Here is a 24,070-nt window from a genome sequence, read left to right on the forward strand (position 1 = left end):
ATCCCAGGGGACAGAGTTGCAACGACTCTGGCATAAGCCAGTGAAAGTGGTCCCAGTGGTCCTTGGCACACTTGGGGCAGGATCTCAGTGGACATTTGAAAACCATTGGAATTGACAAAATCTCCATCTGTCAATTGCAAAAGGCCACTTTACTGGGATCAGCACACATAATTCGCCGCTACATCACGCATCCAGGATAGTGATCTCATTTATTGTGTTGTATTGATGATGATGATGATGATAATAATAATAATAATAATAATAATAATAATAATAGTCCCAGTGGTAATTGGCACATTGGGTGCTGTCCCAAGACACCAGCCTGTATTTGAAAACAATCAACAGATAAAATCACAATCTGTTAGTTGCAAAAGACCACCGTACTTGGATCTGCGCACATCATATGAAAATAAATCACATAGTCCTAGATGCTTGGGAAGTGTTCTACTTATGATATTGTGATACGAAATCCAGCATATCAATGTCATTTGCTATGTATTACTGCTTTTTGTAAACAATAACATTATTATTATTATTATTATTATTATTAGTAGTAGTAGTAGTAGTAGTAGTAGCAATATTCACTATTATTAGTAGTACAGTATTCATTAAACGGGAAACTCAGTCAACTGAATATTTTAAAAAGTGTCACAAATACCACTGACTGGTGCTAATGACTGATATGGGTTTTTTGCAATACCACTGATATGTATGCATGTATGTATTTATGTATGTATGTATGTGTGTATTTTAATTAAGATATATTATTGAATAATAATAATTTATTATTATTATTATTATTAAATAATATATTTTTATTTACTTGGAACATCATATATTTTAAGAAGATACTCCTTGCCTTTCGTAAACTCCTCAAAACCCACCTTTGTCGTCAGGCATGGGGGAATTGAAATATCTCCCCTGGGCCTATATAATTATGTATGGTATGTTTGTAGGTATGTCTGCTTAAAAATTGGGTTTTTTAACTATTTTAAATTTTAAATTGTATATTATTAGATTTGCTATGAATTGTTTTATTGTGTTGTGAGCCACCCCAAGTCCACGGAAAGGGGCGGCATACAAATCTAATAAATAAATAAATAAATAAATGAATGAATGAATAAATAAATACAGTACTTGGTTGATACCTAGGATGCTGACAGCAACCCATATCAACAATTAAGAACTAGTCAGTGGTATTTTTAAAATGTTCAGTTGACTGAGTTTCACATTTAATGAATACAAGAGATAAAATAATAAAAATAATGAAAATAAAAATAGTAATAATAATAATAATAATGCTCTAGTCAAATAGAGTTATTAAAGAAAGCACGCCCAAAGAGGGTACCATACAAAATGCGAAGGACGTAAAAAGTTAAACATCTTTTTAAGAACGCAATGGAATTATCGAATGGTCCCTCAGCGAGTTGCCCCGCGGCGAGTTGGCTGAAGCCAGCCGTTGTCCCCAATTCCGGAGCTCCACTTCCAGCCTCTCGCTAACTCTCGCCCCCTCACCACTACTACCAACCATCCCGCGGTGTGTGTGTGTGAGGTGGGAAAGCGGGGTGTATGTATGGACGGCTTCGAGGCCTGGCGACCGGGACCTTCACACACACACACACCTTGGTTCGGCCGCCCCTCCCCCGCCCCACGGTGGAGCGCCGCGCGGCTCGGCCGGCGGAGAGGTGAGAGAGCGAGAGCGCGCGCGAGAAAGAACGAACGAGCGCCTCCCCCCTCCTCACTCCGTCCGCTCGCGCGCGCGCTCTCACTCTCTCTCCTCTTTGCGAGGAGAGAGCGAGCGACTTTCCCCCTCCCCCTCCCGCCCGCCCGCTCGCTCCCGCGGCTTCTGAATGGAGCCGAAACCCGCCAATGAGGGCGCCTGGCTTAGCCCTCCCCCCGCCCGCCCGCCCGCAGCCCCGCCCACTTCCCTTTGCGTCACGCGGGCCCTCCGATGCGCTCTCCGGAGTTTGGCAGAAGCGCCGACAGACGGTGAGGGCGGCCGGGCGCGCTCGGAGCTGCTGTCGAGGCTTGCGTGCGTGCGTGGTGTGTGTGTGTGGGGTGGGCGCCCGCTCCGCCCGAAGAGAGGGGATGCGCCGCAGCCCGGACGGCATCGCCCAACGCTCGCTCGGCCGCGCGGCTGCTTAAACCGGGAGAACCGAGGCGAACCGGAGTCCTTCCCGTCGCTTGCCAGCCCGGCGCCGTCCAGGCTTCCTTGGCCGCGGGAGCCCCGAAGGTCGTCCTGCCGCTGCTTTCGCCCCCGCCGCTCCTTCCAGCTCCCATGAGCCGCCAGCTGGAACCCCGCAGCCCCGCCGCGCTCCTGCACTCGCCGGCGGCCGCCGCTCCCCGCTGCCGGGGCGCTCCTCCCGCCAAGCGCCTGCTTCTGCACGACGCCGCCGCCAACGCCGCCGGTGCCGGCGAAGAAGCTCCGGCCGCCGCCAAGTGCGCCCGCCTGGCCGTCGATGACTCCCCAACCGCCGTCCCTCAGGATTGCCTCAGCGCGCCCGGGTCGCCTTGCGCGCCGGTGCCGCCCGCCGCCGCCTCGGAGGGCTCGCTTCCCAACGCCCAGGGCCCCAGCTTGGTGGCCGGCTACCTTTTGTTGCCCTTGCTCGACCGCGAGCACGTTTCGAGGGCGCTCGACATCAACACCGGCCGGGAGCTCCGCTGCAAGGTGAGCCGGGGCCGGTGAGCGGGATGGAAACCGGGTACGGATCTAGGGGGAAGCCGCGGCAACCGACTTCGGGGGGCTTTGGGGTGGGAGGGCCTGGGCGAGCGAGCGATCCTCGATAGGAGACCCAAAACCGGCGCGGCGCTTCTTGAGACCTGCATGGGAAAGGGATCCTGATCATCAAAGGACTTGATTATTATTTCAGAATTGAATATTGTTCGAGGGATGAACCTGAGTCGTCACGAGAAGGGCGGCAGAGAAATCTAATTGATAAATTGATAAATTGAAAAAATTAATAATAAATAAATAAATGTGCCACTCTGAGTCTTCCGAGAGGGGCAGCATACAAATCTAAACAACAATAATAATAATAATAATAATAATAATAATAATAATAATAATAATAATAATAATAATAATAATAATAGGGCAGCAGCTCTTAGATCGCATGGATGTTTGGGCATCGCAGAAGCGGAGATCTGACTTGCAAAAAAAAGGGGGGGAGCCGTTGTGGGTCCTTTTTAGGATGAGCAACGTGCTGCTTTGTGTGTGTGTGTGTGTGTGTGTGTGTGTGTGTGTGTGTGAACAGAGGGGACATCATGAAAATGGGGAAGGGTCCGAAAACTCCCTCTGGAACCCGGGTGGGCTCCCTTTTGCCCTTGGCTTTTATAATAAGAAGCTTCGATCCAAAGGGGTTTTATTAATAGCAATAGCATTTAGACTTATTTAGACTTATATACCCCTTCGCAGCACCTTATTAACAGGGCTTTAATATAAAAATCTGGGTTTTCTGCAAAGGGCAAAATAACCCAAAAGCAACCCACAATACCGCAGATTCCCCTAAGAGAGAGGCCATCTTCCGTAGGAAACCTACTTCTGAAAGCCGGGAAGGCATATATTCTGGGCCAGGGATCGGGATGGAAAAGAAGGTCTCCCAAAAGACAAAGAAAGAAAAGGAAAGAAAGAAATGGAGAGAAAGAAAGAGACAGAGAGAGAAAGAAAGACAGAAAAAAGAACCACCTGCCAAACGTGACGCCTTGATTAAATTTCTTAATTATTGGGATCAGTTTCGGCTGTGCTGCACTTTGCAATTGCAGACTTCGGCCCAGAAATGCCCCCCCCCCAATATTGATTGATTGATTGATTTGATTTGTATGCTGCCCATCACCGTAGGGACTCACAACCAAAATTGTAAACATACAGATAATATTAAAACCTCTTTAAAAAAACCAATTTAAAACCCATTTAAATCCGACACGAAAAGAAGCGAATCCCTGCAAAGAAAAGAAGCGAAGAAGCGAATCCCTGCAAAGAAAAGAAGCGGATCCCCGGGTGGATGCGTGCATTGTGTATGTGTGTGTGTATTTTTAACTGCACCGGGGAAAGGTCCTGGGAGTAAGGAAGGGTTAAGGTTTCCTCCGTCACCCTCTGGTTTTCCACTCCCCTCCTTACCAGCCTAAGTACGCAAGCAGGAATGGACTGCCACTAAAGCTTTCCAAGTTTTCCATGAGGTGTCTCCTCGGCTCTTTAAATAAAACAAGCGCACTCTGCAGCCTCCCCTGGCTTTCTCTCCTTGCGGGGAAAGAGGAGGCCGAAGCTGCAGCCTTGGAAGTTTCCTGCTGCCACCTGCCGGCCGCCTCTCTAGGCAATCCCAGTTCTCTGCTTGGTGTATTTTCCCCCCCACCTCTGTAGCAAATAGGGTTTGCTCCCAGCGTTTAAAAACTCCACAATGGAAGTCTTTTCACGCAGGAGAAGGGTGCGTGAAAGTCAAAATCGGCTCACCTGCAGCTGATTTTACTAGTTGCATGCATTTGAATATTATTATTTCTAATACGTACTCTTTTTCAAAGTTTTGATTTTTATTAGTATCAGGTATATTATCTTGTATAATCATATCTTCACTTGACAAAACAAACAAACAAATAAAATAAATTAATAATCAACGCCCTGTCAAGCAGGGGTTCTCAACCTTTCTAATGCCGCAACCCCTTCGTACAGATCCTCGTGTTGTGGTGACCCCCAACCATAAGTCTAGCGCCAATTCTCCCGACAGAGCTTTAAGCGGATTGGCAGGAAGGTCAGAGGGACACCTCCATTGTAAATGCCTGATTGTAAAAATGTGTTCCCAGGCGCCAGAATAGAAGCTTTAGTTCCTAACACCATGGGAAATTTGTCTTTTCCAATGATATTAGGCGGCCTCTGTGAAATGGTCATTCGACCCCCAAAGGGGTCCCGACCCCCAAGGTTGAGAACCACTTTTAAGACTTGTGAACTCCCAATACTCATAATCCTCCAACCTGCTCATTTTTGAGATAGGTGGATTGGCTGGGGAGTTCTGGGAATTGAGTCTTCGGAGAGGGGCGGCATACAAATCCAAATAATAAATAAATAAAATAAATAAGTCCCCTTGTCTTTAAAAGTTGGCAAATTTGGAGATTCCTGCTCTGCAGCAGAGCAGTTTTCCCCAAACTTGATAACTTTAAAAAATAGGTGGGCTTCAACTCCCAGAACTCCAGTTTACGTATCTTAAAAGTTACCAAAGTTATTAAGCGTCTTGGCTTGGAGATTCTGGGAGTTGAAGTCCACACTTCATTAAAAGTTGCCAAGGTTAGGAAGCATTGCTCTAGAGGAGGGGTCTCCAAACTTGGCAACTTTAAAGATTTGTGGACTTCAACTCCCAGAGTTTTTTTCAGCCAGTCCACAGTTAAAGTTAAGTGTGCAGGTTGGGGACTATGAGAATAATTCCCAGCTGGCTGAGAAACTCTAGGAGTTGAAGTCCACAAGTCTTTAAAGTTGCCAAGGTTGGAGACCCCTGCTCTAAGAGAGCCTTTTGACCATAGACCTCCACATGTAACCCCCCTGCTTTTCTCCTGCTTTTAGAAACAGCCTAAATATAGTTAGAACCAGGCATGCTCTTCCTTTAAAGTATAATTATTAGCAGGCGTGCCTCCGGTTAGGGCTCTTAAGTTGCCAGATGGACTTCCCTGATACACCTTACAATCTGCATTTCTAACCCAGTGCAGATAATAACACAGAAAGGAGAAGAAAAGGAACGTAAGTGGGTGGTAGAATTATTTGTTTTGTTTTTAAGTTTGGATTTGGAGGCAATGCAGCGAAACATGACGGTTTGCTAGCTGCCCCTACATCCGGCTTATGAATCTTTTAGAGAGGATTGCCTGTCCTGTCTTGCAAATTCTCCTTCAGCAATGACCTGTAGTGAGAATTGCTCGTTTTCCAAGTCAGGAAAATCTCATCTCATCCTCTTCAAGTGTTTATTTTTAATCTCCGACAACGCTGGGTTTGCAACAGGGCTGGTGTAGACTATAGCACGCGAGTTCTGATTTCGATGGTGCAGAAAGTAGCCAGGAAGAAGAGGCTGTGTGGGTGTGATTGTTCGGAGACCCTTTGCAATAAAGTTTTCTCTGCAATAAAGGAGTTTGTGCCAAGTTGAAAGAGTCACTATTTCCAGCTTGGCTTAGGATGTGAGTAAGCTCTTCGCAACTTGTCCCAGAACATGACTGCAGCCTTGCAAAATATCTGTGAATAAAGTATGAGAGAGGCTTTAATCCCCCTTCTTCCTTGCCTCAATGCTTGCTGGGCTTTGAAATTTTTTCAGCTCCCTTGCCTTCACCTTTGTTTGACTCACTGGGAGATAATTGCTTTTGGTGGCTTTTAATAGCTCTTCAAACCCCCCACCCCAAAACACTTCCCCTTCATTTTTCCTTGACGCTTTGGAGGGAGGGGGCATTACAAACAATGTCGCTTGGCGGGACCCAGAGGAAGAGCCTTCTCTGTGGCGGCCCCAGCCCTCTGGAACCAACTCCCCCCAGAGATTAGAATTGCCCCCACCCTCCTTGCATTTCGAAAGTTGCTTAAAACTCACCTCTGCCGCCAGGCATGGGGGAATTGAGATATACTTTCCCCCTAGGCCTTTACAATTTTATGCATGGTATATCTGTATGTATGATTGGTTTTTATATAACTGTTTTTAGTATTGGATTTTGTTATATATTGTTTTATTGCTGTTGTTAGTGCCCCGAGTCTGCGGAGAGGGGCGGCATACAAATCCAATAAATAAATAAAATAAAATAATAAATAAATAAATAAATTACTGTACCATATGTGCTGGAAGGGAATTCCTGGCCAGCTAGCGTTTACAATGCCTGTGCAAAGATTCAGGGCCAAGTTTAATTTTTTTTAATCTTTCTTCCTCGAATGCCAAAAGCAGGAATTGCAGATATTAGAAAGTTTAACTCAGAGGGGAGGGGGTGATGCTTAAGCGGTGTCTGGAGGGATTTATCCAAAACAATACAGTACATTACAACTGCTTTTTCCCAGATCAGATCAGGGTGTGATTTATTTGGTATTGTGTTTTTGGTAAGACTGTTAGCTGGATACTTCTTGTCCTTGTTAGGGAACTAAGGCTTTCCTTATTTGCCGTCTATGCGAAGTGTTTAATGCTGGATGCTCCACAGGCAGAAGTTCTCTCTAGCTCAGGACGATCCCTGTGCGCTGCTAGGAAGCGGTGATTTCTAAAACCTAGCAGCCCAAGGCACCCTGAGGATTTTGGGATATGAGGGATGTCATATTTCAAGAGTTTGGGAGGTTGGCCAAGTTGCCACTCTTTCTTTCAGCTACTTGGACTATATTGCTATTCTATCATCTTCCCCAAATGAATTCCCTTCCTCAATGTAGGTGTCTTTGCACAGAAATGCATTTTACTATAGTTGCCTGTTCCACAAAGTGTACGATTCTTCCATTATCTCTCTTTTTTCCATGCTGCTCTGTTTGGATCATTAGCAGCTTCTGCTATCCCCTCTTTGGTGTGTGATTTAGAGACATAGAAGACTGACGGCGGAAAGAGACCTCAAGGTCCATCTAGTCTGCCCTTATACTATTTCCTGTATTTTATCTTAGGATGGATATATGTTTATCCCTGGCATGTTTAAATTCAGTTACTGTGGATTTACCAACCAAGTCTGCTGGAAGTTTGTTCCAAGCATCTACTACTCTTTCAGTAAAATAATATTTTCTCACGTTGCTTCTGATCTTTCCCCCAACTAACCTCAGATTGTGCCCCCTTGTTCTTGTGTTCACTTTCCTATTAAAAACACTTCCTCTCATGAACCTTATTTAACCCTTTAACATATTTAAATGTTTCGAACATGTTACCCCTTTTCCTTCTGTCCTCCAGAGTCCAGACTATACAGATTGAGTTCATGAAGTCTTTCCTGATAAGTTTTATGCTTAAGACCTTCCATCATTTTTGTAGCCCGTCTTTGGACCCGTTCCATTTTATCAATATCTTTTTGATGGAGGTTCCCCGTTTCCTAATAATTGTAAGAATATGACTCACTGAGTGTAGAGATGGCAATAGAAGAGAATATTTGTAACTGAAGGTTAAAATCATAAGGTTTGGGAGCTCTCTGAGCTTTGCTGTTTTTTGTAGTTTGCTGTTTTTTGTAGACATTTCATTACCCTGCTAGGTAACATAATCAGTGTTAGAAGGGAGTAGGGTTTGTAATAAATCCTGATCATGTTTTCATGTAATGAAATTGTCTGCAAGAAAGCATCTAAGTTCAGAGAGCACCAAGGAATAGAATAGAATTATTTTCTACACAACTGCAGATATTTTAATCAGGATCCATCAAGGGAATCTTAACATGCTGCTTGTACGCTCAAAATAAAACCTTATTTAATCTTCTTTCCCCCCCCCCCCTCTTTCTCCCTCCCCGCTTGGTTCTATCTCTAGGTCTTCCCTCTCAAACACTACCAGGACAAAATCAGGCCTTACATCCAGTTGCCATCACACCGAAACATCACTGGGATTGTGGAGGTCATCCTCGGAGACACAAAGGCGTACGTCTTTTTCGACAAGGACTTTGGCGACATGCATTCCTACGTTAGGAGCTGCAAGCGTCTGCCGGAGCAGGAAGCGGCTAGACTCTTCAAGCAGATTGTCTCTGCCGTCGCTCACTGCCACCAGTCGGCCATTGTACTGGGGGACCTCAAACTCAGGAAATTTGTGTTTTCTAATGAAGAAAGGTGAGCGGATGGGGCCTATGCGATGGTTGGTTTTTTGGGTTTCTCTCTCCAAAGAGGATTCTCAGACCACGTGCTCCCAGTTGCCATTTCTAGTGCTTAACTGTAGCCTTTGTGTGTGTGGGGAGTTGGTTTTCATCACTAGGCCGGATTTTGGCCCATGGGAGACCAGTTGCTTACCCCTGCTGCCAATCATATAGCAGTTCTCTGTATCAGTGAAAAGCTGCAAAAAAATTTATTACCACACTGGGCTTGGCTTATTTTGTGGGTGTAGCTTGCTGACCATGTGACCAGGTGGGAGTGGCTTGACCATCATGTGATGGGGGTGGCTTAAAGGTCATGTGACTGGCTTAAAGTTGGCCAACCTGACGTCATTCATGTCAAGGGTTTGGGTTAGGGTGCCTGGCCTCTCCTCGCCTCAAAGAGATGCAATTTCCCTATCTATTTACTATTACTGATCATCCAAAATGTACTATTTAATTCTATGTAAATACGCCATACGTGTACATACATATTACACACAGGCACACAAAAATATACATTATCTACTATATAGACTGTATGTGTATATACACACACATAGCTCTTCCAAAATTATACACGTTCAACCTCATTTACTGCGATAGGAAAATCATACTCAGCCCAGAAGGGAAAAAAAGACAAAAATTATATTTTTTTCTACTGGTTCTGTGTACATAACGAAAAATTTTCTACCGGTTCTGCATACCTGACCGTACCTGTAGGAGCCCATCACTGCAAATAGGCCTCTTTAGAATAAGGAGACTGGATGGTGATCTAGCTTGGGGAAACTAGTACTTTTATTTTTTTCTGTAGGGAATAATATCATTTGTCGGGCCCCAGGGGAAGAGCCTTCTCTGTGGCGGCCCCGGCCCTCTGGAATCAACTCCCCCCAGAGATTAGAACGGCCCCCATCCTCCTTGTCTTTCGCAAATTACTCAAGACCCACCTTTGTCGCCAGGCATGGGGGAGTTAGGCTATTCCTTCCCCTAGGGCCTAGGCCATTACAAGTTATGTATGGTATGTTTGTGTGTATGTTTGCTTTTTATAATAAGGGTTTTTAGTTGTTTTATTAAATTGGATTGTTACATGTTGTTTTTTATCATTGTTGTTAGCCGCCCCGAGTCTGCGGAGAGGGGCGGCATACAAATCCAATAAATAATAATAATCAGATCACGCCTCCTATAATGTCCAACCAGCTGCAATGATTCTGATGACAGCCCTGTGAAATTATACCCTTAATGCTGTTGGGAAGGCCAGATCGGCAGAGCACATTCAAGGGACAATGCTCACCCCAGACATAAAACATGACCTTCCCTTTCCTTATTTTTCAAGCCCAACATTTATGTTACATAAACAGCTGCCTCACTTCTGGCTGGGATCCAAAGAACACAAGAATGTCTTAAGTGTTTAGTGCAGCGTTTCTCAACCGTGGCATCTTGAAGATGTGTGGACTTCAACTCCCAGAATTCCCCAGGCCGGCACGGCCTACATCCTGTCTAACAGGAAACACCGGCAGCTTGGTTTACTGGCATCCTTCGGGCCACGGCCAGGACAGGCTTGGGTGCCATACCTCCCCCTCCTAATGCATCATTACTGCTCATAAAAATACTAATAGGAGTTGTGGCTTACTCATTGGGCGGTTGCGAGGGCAAGGAAGATAAAGCATTCAGCCCTGTAACAAAGAGCAGCCATAAAATAATGCCCCAAATGTGACATAATCTTACCTGCTGCTTTAGATCAACAAAACAGGCTGAGCCAGTAGACAACAAATTATACACAGGTAGTCATTGACCTATGACTAAAATGGAGCCGAGAATTTCCACTGTATGTCGGGGGTCGTAAGCCGAGACCCTCACGTAACTGACCCCAAGTGAACCCAGTGTGTGTTTTGTTGCTGGAAATTAGTTATACATTCAAGTTTTTGTCCAAAAATATATGATTATGGCAGCGGTTCTCAACTTTTCTAATGCCGCGACCCCTTCCTCCCCAACCATAGGTCTAGCACCAATTCTCCCAACAGAGCGCTAAGCTGATTGGCAGGAAGGTCAGAGGAACACTCGTACTATAAATGCCTGATTGGTCAGATTGTAAAAATATGTTCCAAGGTGCCAGAATAGAAGCTTTAGTTCCTAACACTACTGCATAAGCCACACCCACAGTGTGGTAGTAAAAATTTTGGTAGCCCTTCATTGCTTTCACTGGTACCTCCGCTGTGTTGTGTCCAGGGCAGCCTGTTTTAAAAGAAAACATCTTGCGAGTTTGAGACGTTTGATTGAACTCGCGAGACATTTTCTTTTAAAACAGGCTGCCCTGGACACAACGCTGAGAAATGCGATTCAGGTATCAGTACAAGTGTCAGGTAGGATGTGCATCCTATTCCCCAGGGGCACGTGCTCCCTCCAGTATCGCTCCACATCCACCCCCCCGGGGGGGCGCCCCACTATTTGAGAAGCACTGGTATAGTGAAAAGTTGAAATTTTTTTATGATTGCAATTTAGGCATAGCACAAATAATTTTTGAAACCCGACATGGTTTCTCCGTTCCTGACCTCCTTGGGCTACTTTTTAGACCTTGAGCAGTAGTAGCACTGTTTTTATCTTTCTTCAACATTTACCTTCCTCCGCAAATATCACTTAAATGTCCTTTCCAAAAAAATCACACCAAAAAAAAAAGGTTTCTAGCGGAGGATGCTTGTTTGTTTATTTAAATTGCAATTCTTTCCACCTCTTAAGGTCATTTTTGTGGTTTAAAAAAAATCTACATTCTTATTGGCGCAAATAAATACACAATGCAGGAAGGGGTGTACGAACAAAATCCTGTTTGTCTCAGAGTTGTGAGCTGGCAGGTTGGTGCCAGATCCTGCCTTCTCAGCAGGGGCACACATGACTAGGTTAATCCTTGCAGGATGTTTGCACGTTTAAGCTTTTTCACTGAGGCTCGTTTATACACAACATGCCACGAGTGCCATGGATCTTTAGTTGCCATATTTGCAAACAAATTAACCAGCGGTGAAATCTACTTAACGTTCCCTACTGGTTCGGAAATGCGTGATTTTACAGCCTCTGCACATGCACAGAAGGCTTTAAAAAAAATTAAACGGTGACGTCCGGGCGAATGAGTGGAGCCTCGTGCGCTGAACCGGGCCGAATCAGTAGCATTTCACCTCGGAAATAAACTCAGCAGAGAACCAGGATGGGATTCTTGATTGCTAAGTGGAATAACTTGATTTCGACTAATGGGCTCTGGCTGCAGGCAGAGTGAGGGCTGAGCTGTTTGAAATCCAAAATACTTTGTGACCCCCTTATATAGAGCGCTGGTGAGACCCCATTTGGAATACTGTGTTCAGTTCTGGAGACCTCACCTACAAAAAGATATTGACAAAATTGAACGGGTCCAAAGATGGGCTACAAGAATGGTGGAAGGTCTTAAGCACAAAACGTATCAGGAAAGACTTAATGAACTCAATCTATATAGTCTGGAGGACAGAAGGAAAAGGGGGGACATGATCGAAACATTTAAATATGTGAAAGGGTTAAATAAGGTTCAGGAGGGAAGTGTTTTTAATAGGAAAGGGAACACAAGAACAAGGGGACACAATCTGAAGTTAGTTGGGGGAAAGATCAAAAGCAAGGTGAGAAAATATTATTTTACTGAAAGAGTAGTAAATGCTTGGAACAAACTTCCAGCAGACGTGGTTGGTAAATCCACAATAACTGAATTTAAACATTCCTGGGATAAACATATATCCATTGTAAGATAAAATACAGGAAATAGTATAAGGGCAGACTAGATGGACCATGAGGTCTTTTTCGGCCATCAGTCTTCTATGTTTCTATGTCTTGATTGAGCCGAAGCTCCCAATGGTTAATTGGCTTCCATCCAAACAAGTTTTTTTTAAAAAAAGAAACTAGCATAACTGCTCTTTGGATGACTTTGTCCCATGCGGTTTGACTTAGATTACAAGGCTAGGTGTGCGGCGGAGTAGACATGACTTAAAAGATTGGTGTCCTTTTAAGTATCGTGCATTTAAATGAATTGTATTTAGGCATTGACGGCAAGTGAGAATTACATAAAGAGCCTGGTATGAAGGTTGGGAGAATGGAAACTAGAGAGAGGTTACAGGCTTAGCTGGGAATACCACCAGTGGCACAATGGGAAGGAATGAGTGCGTTTTCTGTAATTGTGTACAACCTACCGAATTTTTTGGAGTATAAAACACACCTTTGTTTTTGGAGAAGAAAATAGGGGTGGGTGGGTAAAATCTACCTGCAAGGTATTCATCTGGCTAGCGTCCTTAGTCTAGCCACCTTCAGCACATTATTTTATCCCCTGGTTAGGGCTTTAAAAAAGGTCCCACAGAGTGGGTCTTCTCCGGGTCCTGTCAGTTAAACAATGCCGCTTGGCGGGACCCAGGGGAAGAGCCTTCTCTGTGGCGGCCCCGACCCTCTGGAACCAACTCCCCCCAGAAATTAGAATTGCCCCCACCCTCCTTGCCTTTCGTAAGCTACTTAAAACCCACCTCTGCCGCCAGGCATGGGGGGACTGAGATCCTCTTTCCCCCTAGGCCTTTACAATTTTATGCATGGTATGTCTGTATGTATGTTTGGTTTTTATATTAATGGGTTTTTAATCGTTTTTATTATTGGATTATTATTGTACGCTGTCTTATTATTGCTGTTAGCCGCCCCGAGTCTCCAGAGAGGGGCGGCATACAAATCCAATAAGTAAGTAAGTAAGTAAGTAAGTCAATCAATCAATCAATCAATCAATCAATCTTCAGAGCAAGTAGCAATGAAAAAAAGCCTGCAAAGACTTAGGGCTGCAAAAAACCTTTGGAGAGAGTAGCAATGAAAAAGCCTGCAAGCTGGGAAAAGCCAGGAAGATTGTTAGTGTCTCCTTAGGGCTCAGCAAAAAAAAACAACTTTGAAAACGCTACATTCAGAGTATAAAGATACACCCAAATTTTCAAGCTCTTTTTTGGGGGGGAGGTGCTTTTTATACTCTGAAAAATACGGTATTTGTGCCCACCGATAATCTATTGTTCAATAAAGTCTTGAGGCTTGAAGGTCACAAAACCACTCTGGCTACTTTGAGGCTTGAACGCGTACATGCCGCCTTGGTTTGATATAGAAGGAACAGTGTTGGGGTTAATACACAGTTCAGCCCATATTTTCTGTTGCTAAACGAGACAGTTGCTAAGTGCTCCAATCTCCCACGGTGGTTAAGTGAATTACTGTAGTTGAAATTTGATCAGGTGACTGCGTGAAGATGCTGCAACCATCATAAGTGTGACAAACTGCCATAATTCATTCCCCCACCACCACTGTCGTCGTAACTTTGAACGTCTGTGTCCTATTCTTTTTAATATGTTTGTGAGTGACATAGGGGAAGGTTTGGTATGGAAGGTTTGCCTATTTGCCGATGACTCTAAAGTGTGCAAGAGGGTTGATATTCCTGGAGGGGTCTGTAATATGGTAAATGATTTAGCTTTACTAGATAAATAGTCAAAGCAATGGAAACTGCAGTTTAATGTTTCCAAATGTAAAATAATGCACTTGGGGAAAAGGAATCCTCAATCTGAGTATTGCATTGGCAGTTCTGTGTTAGCAAAAACTTCAGAAGAGAAGGATTTAGGGGTAGTGATTTCTGACAGTCTCAAAATGGGTGAGCAGTGTGGTCAGGCGGTAGGAAAAGCAAGTAGGATGCTTGGCTGCATAGCTAGAGGTATAACAAGCAGGAAGAGGGAGATTGTGAAGTGTTTTTAATAGGAAAGTGAACACAAGGACAAGGGGACACAATCTGAAGTTAGTTGGGGGAAAGATCAAAAGCAACGTGAGAAAATATAATTTTACTGAAAGAGTAGTAGATCCTTGGAACAAACTTCCAGCAGAAGTAGTTGATAAATCCACAGTAACTGAATTTAAACATGCCTGGGATAAACATATATCCATTGTAAGATAAAATACAGGAAATAGTATAAGGGCAGACTAGATGGACCAGGAGGTCTTTTTCTGCCGTCAGTCTTCTATGTTTCTATGTTTCTAAACAAATGGTTGTAAGTCGAGGATTACATGTGATGCACAGCTCAGCATCATCTCCCTCCTACCTCCACCCCAACCCCGGTGTAGGTTTGCATTGTATTTTTAGAGAACTAATCGTGTAGTTTGTGTTAACCAGTTTGTGATGATTTAGCTGAGAGCTGGGCCAGTTTATTGAGTACCCTAAAAAAATTGGGTGGTCCTTTGGATCTTGACCCTAAGGGGCAGGCAGAGAGAAAAAATGTTGTGAAGTTTTAATGGATGTATTTCATGTATCATGGATTGCACTGCTGCTCCACCCAACCTCACAACTGTGCCAACAACGCAAGGTTATTTTTTATTCTTTGCCCTCCACTGGAGATAAACTGCAGGACCCCCTTTAAAGAAAAGAGTGCTACTAACTTTTGAGATCCTCTCTTTTGAAGATAATTGTGGTTGGGTCATGTGTCGGCAGGCCCCAAATAGGTGGGGAAAAAGCAGCCCATTTGAACTTGGTGGGAGTCCTGCTTTTGACATCCAAAGCAATTTCACGCCCGAATGCTGCAATCCGTACATTACTTTGAAGTTTTCCAAGCATAGTTGCTTGTGAATGCTAGGGATTGTGTCGTTAATTCTCCCTGTGTGCGTATGCATGCTTTTTAAAAAAAGCCTTTGGTGTTCAATTTCAGAGTTTTTGGTTTGGGTGAAGGAGCAGCTGATTGTTCGGTCTTAACATTAAGGAACAAATTATTCCCAGCATAATTCTGAATTCTTCAGTCTCATAGGGGCTACTCCTCAGTATGGACTGGAGATTTCTGGGTCTTATCTGGTAGATAATTTATTGACAGTTGGGACAATTAATCCGTGGAACAGCTTGCCTCCAGAAGTTGTGAATGTTCCAACACTGGAAGTTTTAAGAAGATGTTGGAACCATTTGTCGTGTAGGGTTTCCTGCGTAAGCAGGGGGATAGACTAGAACAGTGTTTCCCAACCTTGGCAACTTGAAGATATCTGGACTTCAACTCCCAGAATTCTCCAGCCAGGGAATGCTGGCTGAGGAATTCTGGGAGTTGAAGTCCAGATATTTTCAAGTTGCCAAGGATGGGAAACACTGGACTAGAAGACCTCCAAGGTCCCTTCCGACTTGGTGTTGTTGTTATTGTTATTATTATTATATTATTTTTTCTCTAAGAGGAGATTACATCTTCATCTACTGGCGTTTAATTCCTATTTCTCTCTTAATCCCAAACCTTTTGGGGGTGGGTGGGTTGGAAGGGTTCAGGGTTCCTGCACTTCTAAATAACAGTGGGATAGAATCACTTGTTCAAAAGAGTTTTAAGGAGGAATGCCTACTTAACTGAAATTGAAAACAATGAATTTAAATAATTAAATTTGTATTGACCAATGCACGCCACACCCGGCGGCACGTGATTTATTGAGCTTTTCACCCATCTTTTTTTTGGCGGAGGAGTTCAAAATGTTTTTGTTGCATGCAGAAATACAAATGTGTTTTCTCTGTAGTAGGTCGTTGATTTCACAAATGCAGCACACTATAATTTTTTAAAAAATATCTATACAGAGCATAAAAGGTTTAAAAATGATACATGCAGTCTTATCTTTTATATAGGGTTTTATATATTTTTAATATTAGATTTGTTCCACTACTATATTGTTTTTATTACTGTTGTGAGCCGCCCCGAGTCTTCGGAGAAGGGCGGCATACAAATCTAATAAATAATAATAATAATAATAATAATAATAATAATAATAATAATAATAATAATAATCATCTTCATTTTAGATGTCAATAAGAGTTTTGTGATTCCGGGTGTTTTCTTTTTTTTGTGGGAAACGAGTCCAAATGGCTCTTTGAGTGTTATAAGGTTTCCGATCCCTGCTGTAGACGAAGCTTCTGAGCTGTTCTCCTGCTTAGCGTTTTCAGTGCCATTAGGCGACTTCATAACCTCGAGCCATCGGGTGCTCAACAAGGGTGGAACAGGCATGTGTGAATCAGTTAATCAAAGTCAAAGTTGAATGCCTTTAGCGAAACAATGGCTCTTTGGAAACTGGTGGGCCTGGGGATAAGAGCTATCTATCAGAAAGTACGCAGTGCCCTGAAAAAAAAAACCCCAGCAACTGTTTCTCCTTGCAGGGAAACAGTTGTGTGTTTGGCTGCCTGCTATGAATTGAATCCCTTGCTGAAATAGCAGATTGCACACTCCAATGCTGCTAATTTAGAAACTTAGTAATTTGCGCAGGGCTGATGTTGTTTGTGTGCAGCGCATTTGGTAACACCGGAGGTGAAGCAATGTTGGGCAAGAGGTTAGCGCTTAGCAAGCACAGGTGTGAAACTTGGGTCCAGTTGGAGAGCAGGTAGGACAATCTGACTCATATTTTTCCATGTACAGGGACCAGTTAGGAGAGGGGGGAAGGTCAGGGCAAAGGAAGGCTGGCCAGCCAACGGTGTCAGGATAGCAGCACCCCGCCCAAACAGAAGCAGGAAAATATTTAATCCACAAATATAAGAAGAGCACTCTAGCAATAGATTTTTTTACCCTCTGCACATGCACAGAATGCTTTGTGCATGTACAGAGAATAAAAGAACACAAATGGTGGCATCCGGTAGGCGGAGCCTCATCTTCTTTTCTTTATAATAATGCACTTGGGGAAAAGGAATCCTCAATCTGAGTATTGCATTGGCAGTTCTGTGTTAGCAAAAACTTCAGAAGAGAAGGATTTAGGGGGAGTGATTTCTGACAGTCTCAAAATGGGTGGACAGTGCAGTCAAGGCGGTAGGGAAAGCAAGTAGGATGCTTGGCTGCATAGCTAGAGGTATAACAAGCAGGAAGAGGGAGATTATGATCCCCTTATATAGAGCACTGGTGAGACCACATTTGGAATACTGTGTTCAGTTCTGGAGACCTCACCTACAAAAAGATATTGACAAAATTGAACGGGTCCAAAGACAAAATCAATGGAAAGTCTTAAGCATAAAACTTATCAGGAAAGACTTCATGAACTCAATCTGTATAGTCTGGAGGACAGAAGGAAAAGGGGGGACATGATCGAAACATTTAAATATGTTAAAGGGTTAAATAAGGTCCAGGAGGGAAGTGTTTTTAATAGGAAAGTGAACACAAGAACAAGGGGACACAATCTGAAGTTAGTTGGGGGAAAGATCAAAAGCAACATGAGAAAATATAATTTTACTGAAAGAGTAGTAGATCCTTGGAACAAACTTCCAGCAGACGTGGTTGATAAATCCACAATAACTGAATTTAAACATGCCTGGGGTAAACATATATCCATCCTAAGATAAAATACAGAAAATAGTATAAGGGCAGACTAGATGGACCATGAGGTCTTTTTCTGCCCTCAGTCTTCTATGTTTCTATGCAAGGTTTGGGGAGGGAAGAGTTTCTGCATAAAAGCTGTGAAACCTGCACCGTTCTTTTCCGTATCCGTGTTGTGAATTGAGGGGTGTGGGGGATGTTGTATAAACCAAACTAGGGAGTTATAACAATTTCAGGAACAAAAGGGATATGGGTTTTGGCGGCAATCCCATCAGCGAGTTAAGGCTTGATGCCACCAAGACAAAACTGGCTTTCATCCAAGATCATGGTTGCCCTGTGAATGTCTCTTGCTGTACTGAAGTTTCTCTCTCTCTCTCTCTCTTGCGCATGTCATTTCCTTCACTCCTTTCTCCTTTGATGACTAACAACCTATTGACAAGGTTTGTGCGTCGGATACTGGCTCTCGCGTGGCCTCGTTCTTGCATAGAAGTTTCGCTGTGGGTTTTTTTTCTTTTAAGAGATGGCAATTCCAAAGGAAGCAAAATAACGGCTAATTTATTCCCTTCCACCTGTGTTACAGATAGTTCTCGATTTACGGTCCGCAATCGAGCCCACAGTTTTTATTACTAAACAAGACAGTTGCTAAGCTTTAAGCTCTGGGCCCCTTTAATGAACTTTCTTGGCGTCAGTAGTTAAGTTAGTAACACGGTTTTAACCAAATTCTGCCTTCCCCCATTGACGTCTCTTGACAAGGTCGTTAAAAGAGGATCACATGACCCCAGGACAATTGCAACCGTCAAGTGCCTGAATTTTGATTGTGTGACCCTGGGGTCATAAGTGTGCAAAAAACAGTCCTAACTTCTAAATGGTCACTAAACAAATAGATATAAATCAAGGACTACCGTAAATCGATGGAAAACAAAACCCTTAAAAATGAATCCGTATCTTCCTCACAAATATATAAAATGAATACAACGTAATATACAGAACTAAAGAAAACAAACCCACAATTCCATACACTAGATACAAATACCTAATATTAAGTCTCTTGAAAGTGAAAGTCAACAATATGGTTGACAAATTATGTCTTCTACATAACAAATAAATATATGTACATAGTGAAAGAACATATTAATTGATGATAAGCAAATAACTATGTGCATACAAAGAACATTACTGAAACTGAACACGTTCTACAGTGATACCTCGTCTTACAAACGCCTCATCATACAAAGTTTTCGAGATACAAACCCGGGGTTTAAGATTTTTTTGCCTCTTCTTACAAACTATTTTCACCTTACAAACCCACCGCTACCGCTGGGATGCCCCGCCTCCGGACTTCCGTTGCCAGCAAAGCACCCATTTTTGCGCTGCTGGGATTTCCCTGAGGCTCCCCTCCATGGGAAACCCCACCTCTGGACTTCCGTGTTTTTGTGATGCTGCAGGGGAATCCCAGCAGCGCAAAAACGAGCACTTCGCTGGCAACGGAAGTCCGTAGGTGGGGTTTCCCAGCGAGGGGAGCCTCAGTGAAATCGCAGCATCGCAAAAACACAGAGGTGGGGTTTCGAGGTGATTCGGCTGGCAAAAGGGGTGAATTTTGGGCTTGCACGCATTAATCGCTTTTCCATTGATTCCCATGGGAAACATTGTTTCGTCTTACAAACTTTTCACCTTAAGAACCTCATCCCGGAATCAATTAAGTTTGTAAGACAAGGTATCACTGTATATGTTGTTTAAGTTTATATGTTCATTTGTCTGTTTATCTTGGGGTGTTTTTCTTTCTTTTTTTCTTTGAATGTTCTGTTTAATTTTTTTCTTTCCTTTCTATTTTTATATGTAGAAACTTAACAAAGATTTTTTTTTTTAAAAAAAGGACTACCTTTTATAACACTGTGTCATTGAATGAGGACAAAAGCCTTTTTACTCCTTGAGCCCTGATTCCCATTTGTTTAATGTTTCGAGTGGCCCAGGTATGTTGAGCCATTGGGGGTTCAAAAGCCATGCTCCTGAGCATTTTGACTGTGGCCTTCGATCAACAAATGGCTCACCGGTATAATAAAAGTCCCAATGTCCTTGAGGGAAAAAAAGAGCACAGGCTGATGAACTTAGGTGAACTTCCTAGCATGTGTCTTACTTCTATCACCTTTGCAAGATTAATCCTCTGTAGAAACTCTCAGCGGTGTTTTGATATGCAGATTGCCAGTTTTCAGAACTGGGGCAGACGTTTGGTTGACGGGAGAGAAATGTGGATGTGTTCTGTTGCATGTATGTACAGTGGTACCTCTACCTAAGAACGCCTCTACTGTACTTACGAACTTTTCTAGATAAGAACCGGGTGTTCAAGATTTCTTTGCCTCTTCTCAAGAACCATTTTCCACTTACAAACCCGAGCCTCCGAAACTGTAAGCGGAAAAGGCAGGGAGAAGCCTCCGTGGGGCCTCTCTAGGAATCTCCAGGGAGAAAACAGGGCTGGAAGAGGCGAGGGAAGACTCTGTGGGGCCTCTCTAGGAATCTCCTGGGAGGAAACAGGGCCAGAAAAGGCAGGGGGAAGGCTCCATGGGGCCTCTCTAGGAATCTCCTGGGAGGAAACAGGGCTGGAAAAGGCGAGGGAAGCCTCTGTGAGGCCTCTCTAGGAATCTTCTGGGAGGAAACAGGGCCGGAAAAGGCGGGGAGAAGGCTCTACGGGGCCTCTCTAGGAATTTCCTTGGAGGAAACAAGGCCTCCACCCGCACTGTGGTTTCCCCAATCGCATGCATTATTTGCTTTCACATTGATTCCTATGGGAAAAATTGCTTCTTCTTACAAACTTTTCTACTTAAGAACCGGGTCACGGAACGAAATAAGTTCATAAGTAGAGGTACCACTGTATCTGCATGAGCGTGGCACTTACCTCTCCGGCATTCTAACCGAGGTCCTGTCCTCTTCTGTTCTCTAGGATGCAGCTGAGACTCGAAAGCCTGGAAGATACCCACATCATGAAAGGAGAGGACGATGCATTGTCGGACAAACACGGCTGCCCGGCGTACGTCAGTCCAGAAATCTTAAACACAACGGGGACCTATTCCGGGAAGTCAGCTGACGTTTGGAGCTTGGGAGTTATGCTCTACACTCTCCTAGTGGGACGGTATCCCTTTCATGACTCGGATCCTACCGCCCTCTTTTCCAAAATCCGGCGTGGACAGTTCTGCATCCCGGACCACGTTTCTCCCAAAGCACGTTGTCTCATCCGCAGCCTCCTTAGGCGGGAACCCTCGGAACGACTCACAGCGCCGGAAATTTTGCTCCATCCTTGGTTTGGTGCCGTTTTGGAATCTGGCTACGCCGAGCAGGATGTACGGATCTCTGATCAAGTGGTCCCGGAGCAGCTGAAGGAGGACGATGATATGAGCTTCTTCTTTTGCTAGCTCCACCTACTCACTTTGCCTCGGGGGGTGACGAGAGACGTTGCTCTTGCGTCGAGCGTTTTCGTGTCCGTTTTTGTGTCGGTGGAAACGCGTTTGTGTGTGTAATGTCCATCTTGTAAATGCATCACTTTCCAAAAGCCTTCATCTCCGCTCAGGACAATCGAGATCTCAAATGCACTTATCCCACAGGTGGGAGGCCTCTTCATCTTCTCTGCCACGTCCACGAAAGCTTCCAGAAAATTGTGAAATCTTGGCTTGCTAAGTCTACGGATTCTCCCTTGGTGTCTTGGGGGGTATCTGCCATCCATGCGGCCCAAGCACGCTGAACATTTGAACTGAGAATCCGGAGAAAGTTAATGTTGGATTTCATGGGGGGAAAAATCAGATTGTTTTAGCTAGAATTTGCAATAGGGCTGGTCCTCGACTTACAGCCATCCACTTAATAACCGTTTATAAAGTTACAACAGCACTGGCAAAAAAAGCGACTTGTGACCAGATGTCCCACTTAACAACTGCTGCAACATTCCTCACGATCACGTGATCAAAATTTGGGCACTTGACAATCGATATGTATTTATGTTTGCAGCATCCTCTGTGGGTCACCATTTGTGAACTTCCCAATTGGCTTAACAACTTCCTAATTTGCTTAACAATCGTAGTGATTCATTTCACAAGCAGGTTGTAAAATGGGGCGTGACTCACTTAAACAACCGCCTTGCTTAGTTAGCAGTGGGAATTTTGGGTCTCGGTTTTGGTCGTAAGTTAAGGACTTCCTGTGTAAATACTGCAGCCTCTGTTGCTTCCTTTCTTTCCTTCCTCTTCGGAGAAAAGAGCTTTTGAGCTCCCTGTGCCTATTCATGGCTTGGCTTGGCTGCCCAGTTTACTGTTACAGCAATGGTAGAGGTGCCAGAGGATTTTTCCTGTCTTCCATCCATCATGGAGTTGACAGGACAGCCAGCTGGCCTTCGATTACAGAATCTTTTTTGCTGGTGATGTAAGAGCGAAATTCAGTTGTGGTTCTTATGAAGCCGGTCAGGACCAGGAGATGCTCCCAGTACTAGATCTATGGGTTGGCATTTAAAAAAAAAAAAAGAAAAAGAATGTGTAGAATAGGAGTCTGCAAACAATTTCCAATAATTCTTTTCTCTCCCGTGGCTCCTGTATCTTTCAGGGCAGAGTCCAACAGTTGTTTTTGCTGGTTTCTTAGACAACAGAAAGTCCACCTTGAACCTTTCGACCTTCAAGGCAACGGGCTGTGCATCCTGTTCTTGCAAAACCTGCTGTTCTTAGAGGCTTTAGCCTTCGGAACAGCTGGATTTGCAGCTTGAAACCCAACTTGGTTAATCCCGGTTTAAGGCCTTCCAACAGAGCTGGCGTTGGAGGGACAAATCCGGCGGCTAATCTTTTGTTATTTTGACCCGCGGAGCCTTGATAATCTAGAATTAAGTGGCCTTGAGTCTGAATACAGAGACATGGGGGGCATTTTGGGGGTGTTTAGGCCTTCTTTGCCACATTCGGAGAGTTTCTACAGATAACAAAAGCTCGCATTGTTTTGCCAACCCCAAAGGTGCCAAACTGTATTTAACATCCAGTGTTTTTCTCCTGAAAGAGTCGGAACCGTTAAAATGAATTTAGGAAAAAGACCCCAGCCTCTCCACAGATAACCACCTCAGTGGACCTTTTAAAATGGCTTATATTTTTGAATGGCCATCTAAAACTGGAGCTGTGCATGCAACCTTCGGTCTCTGGCATGTGCACGTCCCAAAGAGATTTCGCTTCTGCCCATGCGCAGGAAGCAAAGTTTCACAAGGGGACTGAATGCGAGATTTCAGTGATATTTTTTTTGCTTCTGCGCATGTGCAGAAGCAGAAAACTCACCAAAATATTGCTCTCTGATGCATCCTCTCGTGAGATTTTGCTGCGTGTGCAGCGCACCGGTAGCAGTAGTAGCGGCAACCCCCCGTCTAATTTTAACCCTTAAAGCAGACAAAAACATGCCCCTAGTGCAGGCCTCTTCAACCTTGGCAACTTTAAGCCTGGTGGATTTCAACTCCCAGAATTCCCCAGTCAGCAAGCTGCGGAATTCTGGGAGTCGAAGTCCGCCAGGCCTAAAGTAGCCAAGGCTGAAGACCCTTGCCCTAGTGCAGGTGTAGGCAAAGTTGGCTCTTCTATGACTTGTGGACTTCAAGTCCTAGAATTCCTGAGCCAATCATACTAGATCAGGAATTCTGGGAGTTGAAGTCCACATCTCATAGAAGAGCCAACTTTGCCTACCCCTGCCCTAGTGTATTACATATACAGGTTCTCTTCTACTCCCAGCGACCACTTGAAATCAGTGTGCCCTCTAATTTTTTTTGGGGGTGGGCGGAAAAGTATAGTGTCTGAGCGGCAGTCCCTTCGGGACTGGGCGGTACAGAAATATTAAATAAATAAACAAACAAACAAACAAACAAATAAAAAACCCACCCTGTTTTGCCTCAGAGAATTTCAAAATAAAATACTGTACTGTGTGTCTATAACAGTGAGCTCATAATAGGGCAACTCTATCAATATCAAAATGCCGCTTAAAAGCTAGTTTCAAACTAGATTTTGATTTTCTTTCTCTCTTCCTTACTCCCATTCTTTTTC

The 24,070-nt window shown here is 44.1% G+C and overlaps 1 protein-coding gene across 1 annotated transcript; it reads left to right on the forward strand.

The window, feature by feature from the left end:
- The first annotated feature begins 1,969 nt into the window (after nucleotides 1–1,969).
- TRIB1 (tribbles pseudokinase 1) lies at nucleotides 1,970–22,540 on the forward strand. Its single transcript, XM_070748295.1, has 3 exons — nucleotides 1,970–2,668; nucleotides 8,418–8,710; nucleotides 20,974–22,540. The coding sequence occupies exons 1-3, from the start codon at nucleotides 2,279–2,281 to the stop codon at nucleotides 21,440–21,442; spliced, it is 1,152 nt and encodes a 383-aa protein (XP_070604396.1). The 5' UTR covers nucleotides 1,970–2,278; the 3' UTR covers nucleotides 21,443–22,540.
- The last annotated feature ends 1,530 nt before the right edge of the window (nucleotides 22,541–24,070 follow it).

This window comes from Erythrolamprus reginae, chromosome 3, assembly GCF_031021105.1.
Source record: "Erythrolamprus reginae isolate rEryReg1 chromosome 3, rEryReg1.hap1, whole genome shotgun sequence".
NCBI lineage: Eukaryota > Metazoa > Chordata > Lepidosauria > Squamata > Dipsadidae > Erythrolamprus > Erythrolamprus reginae.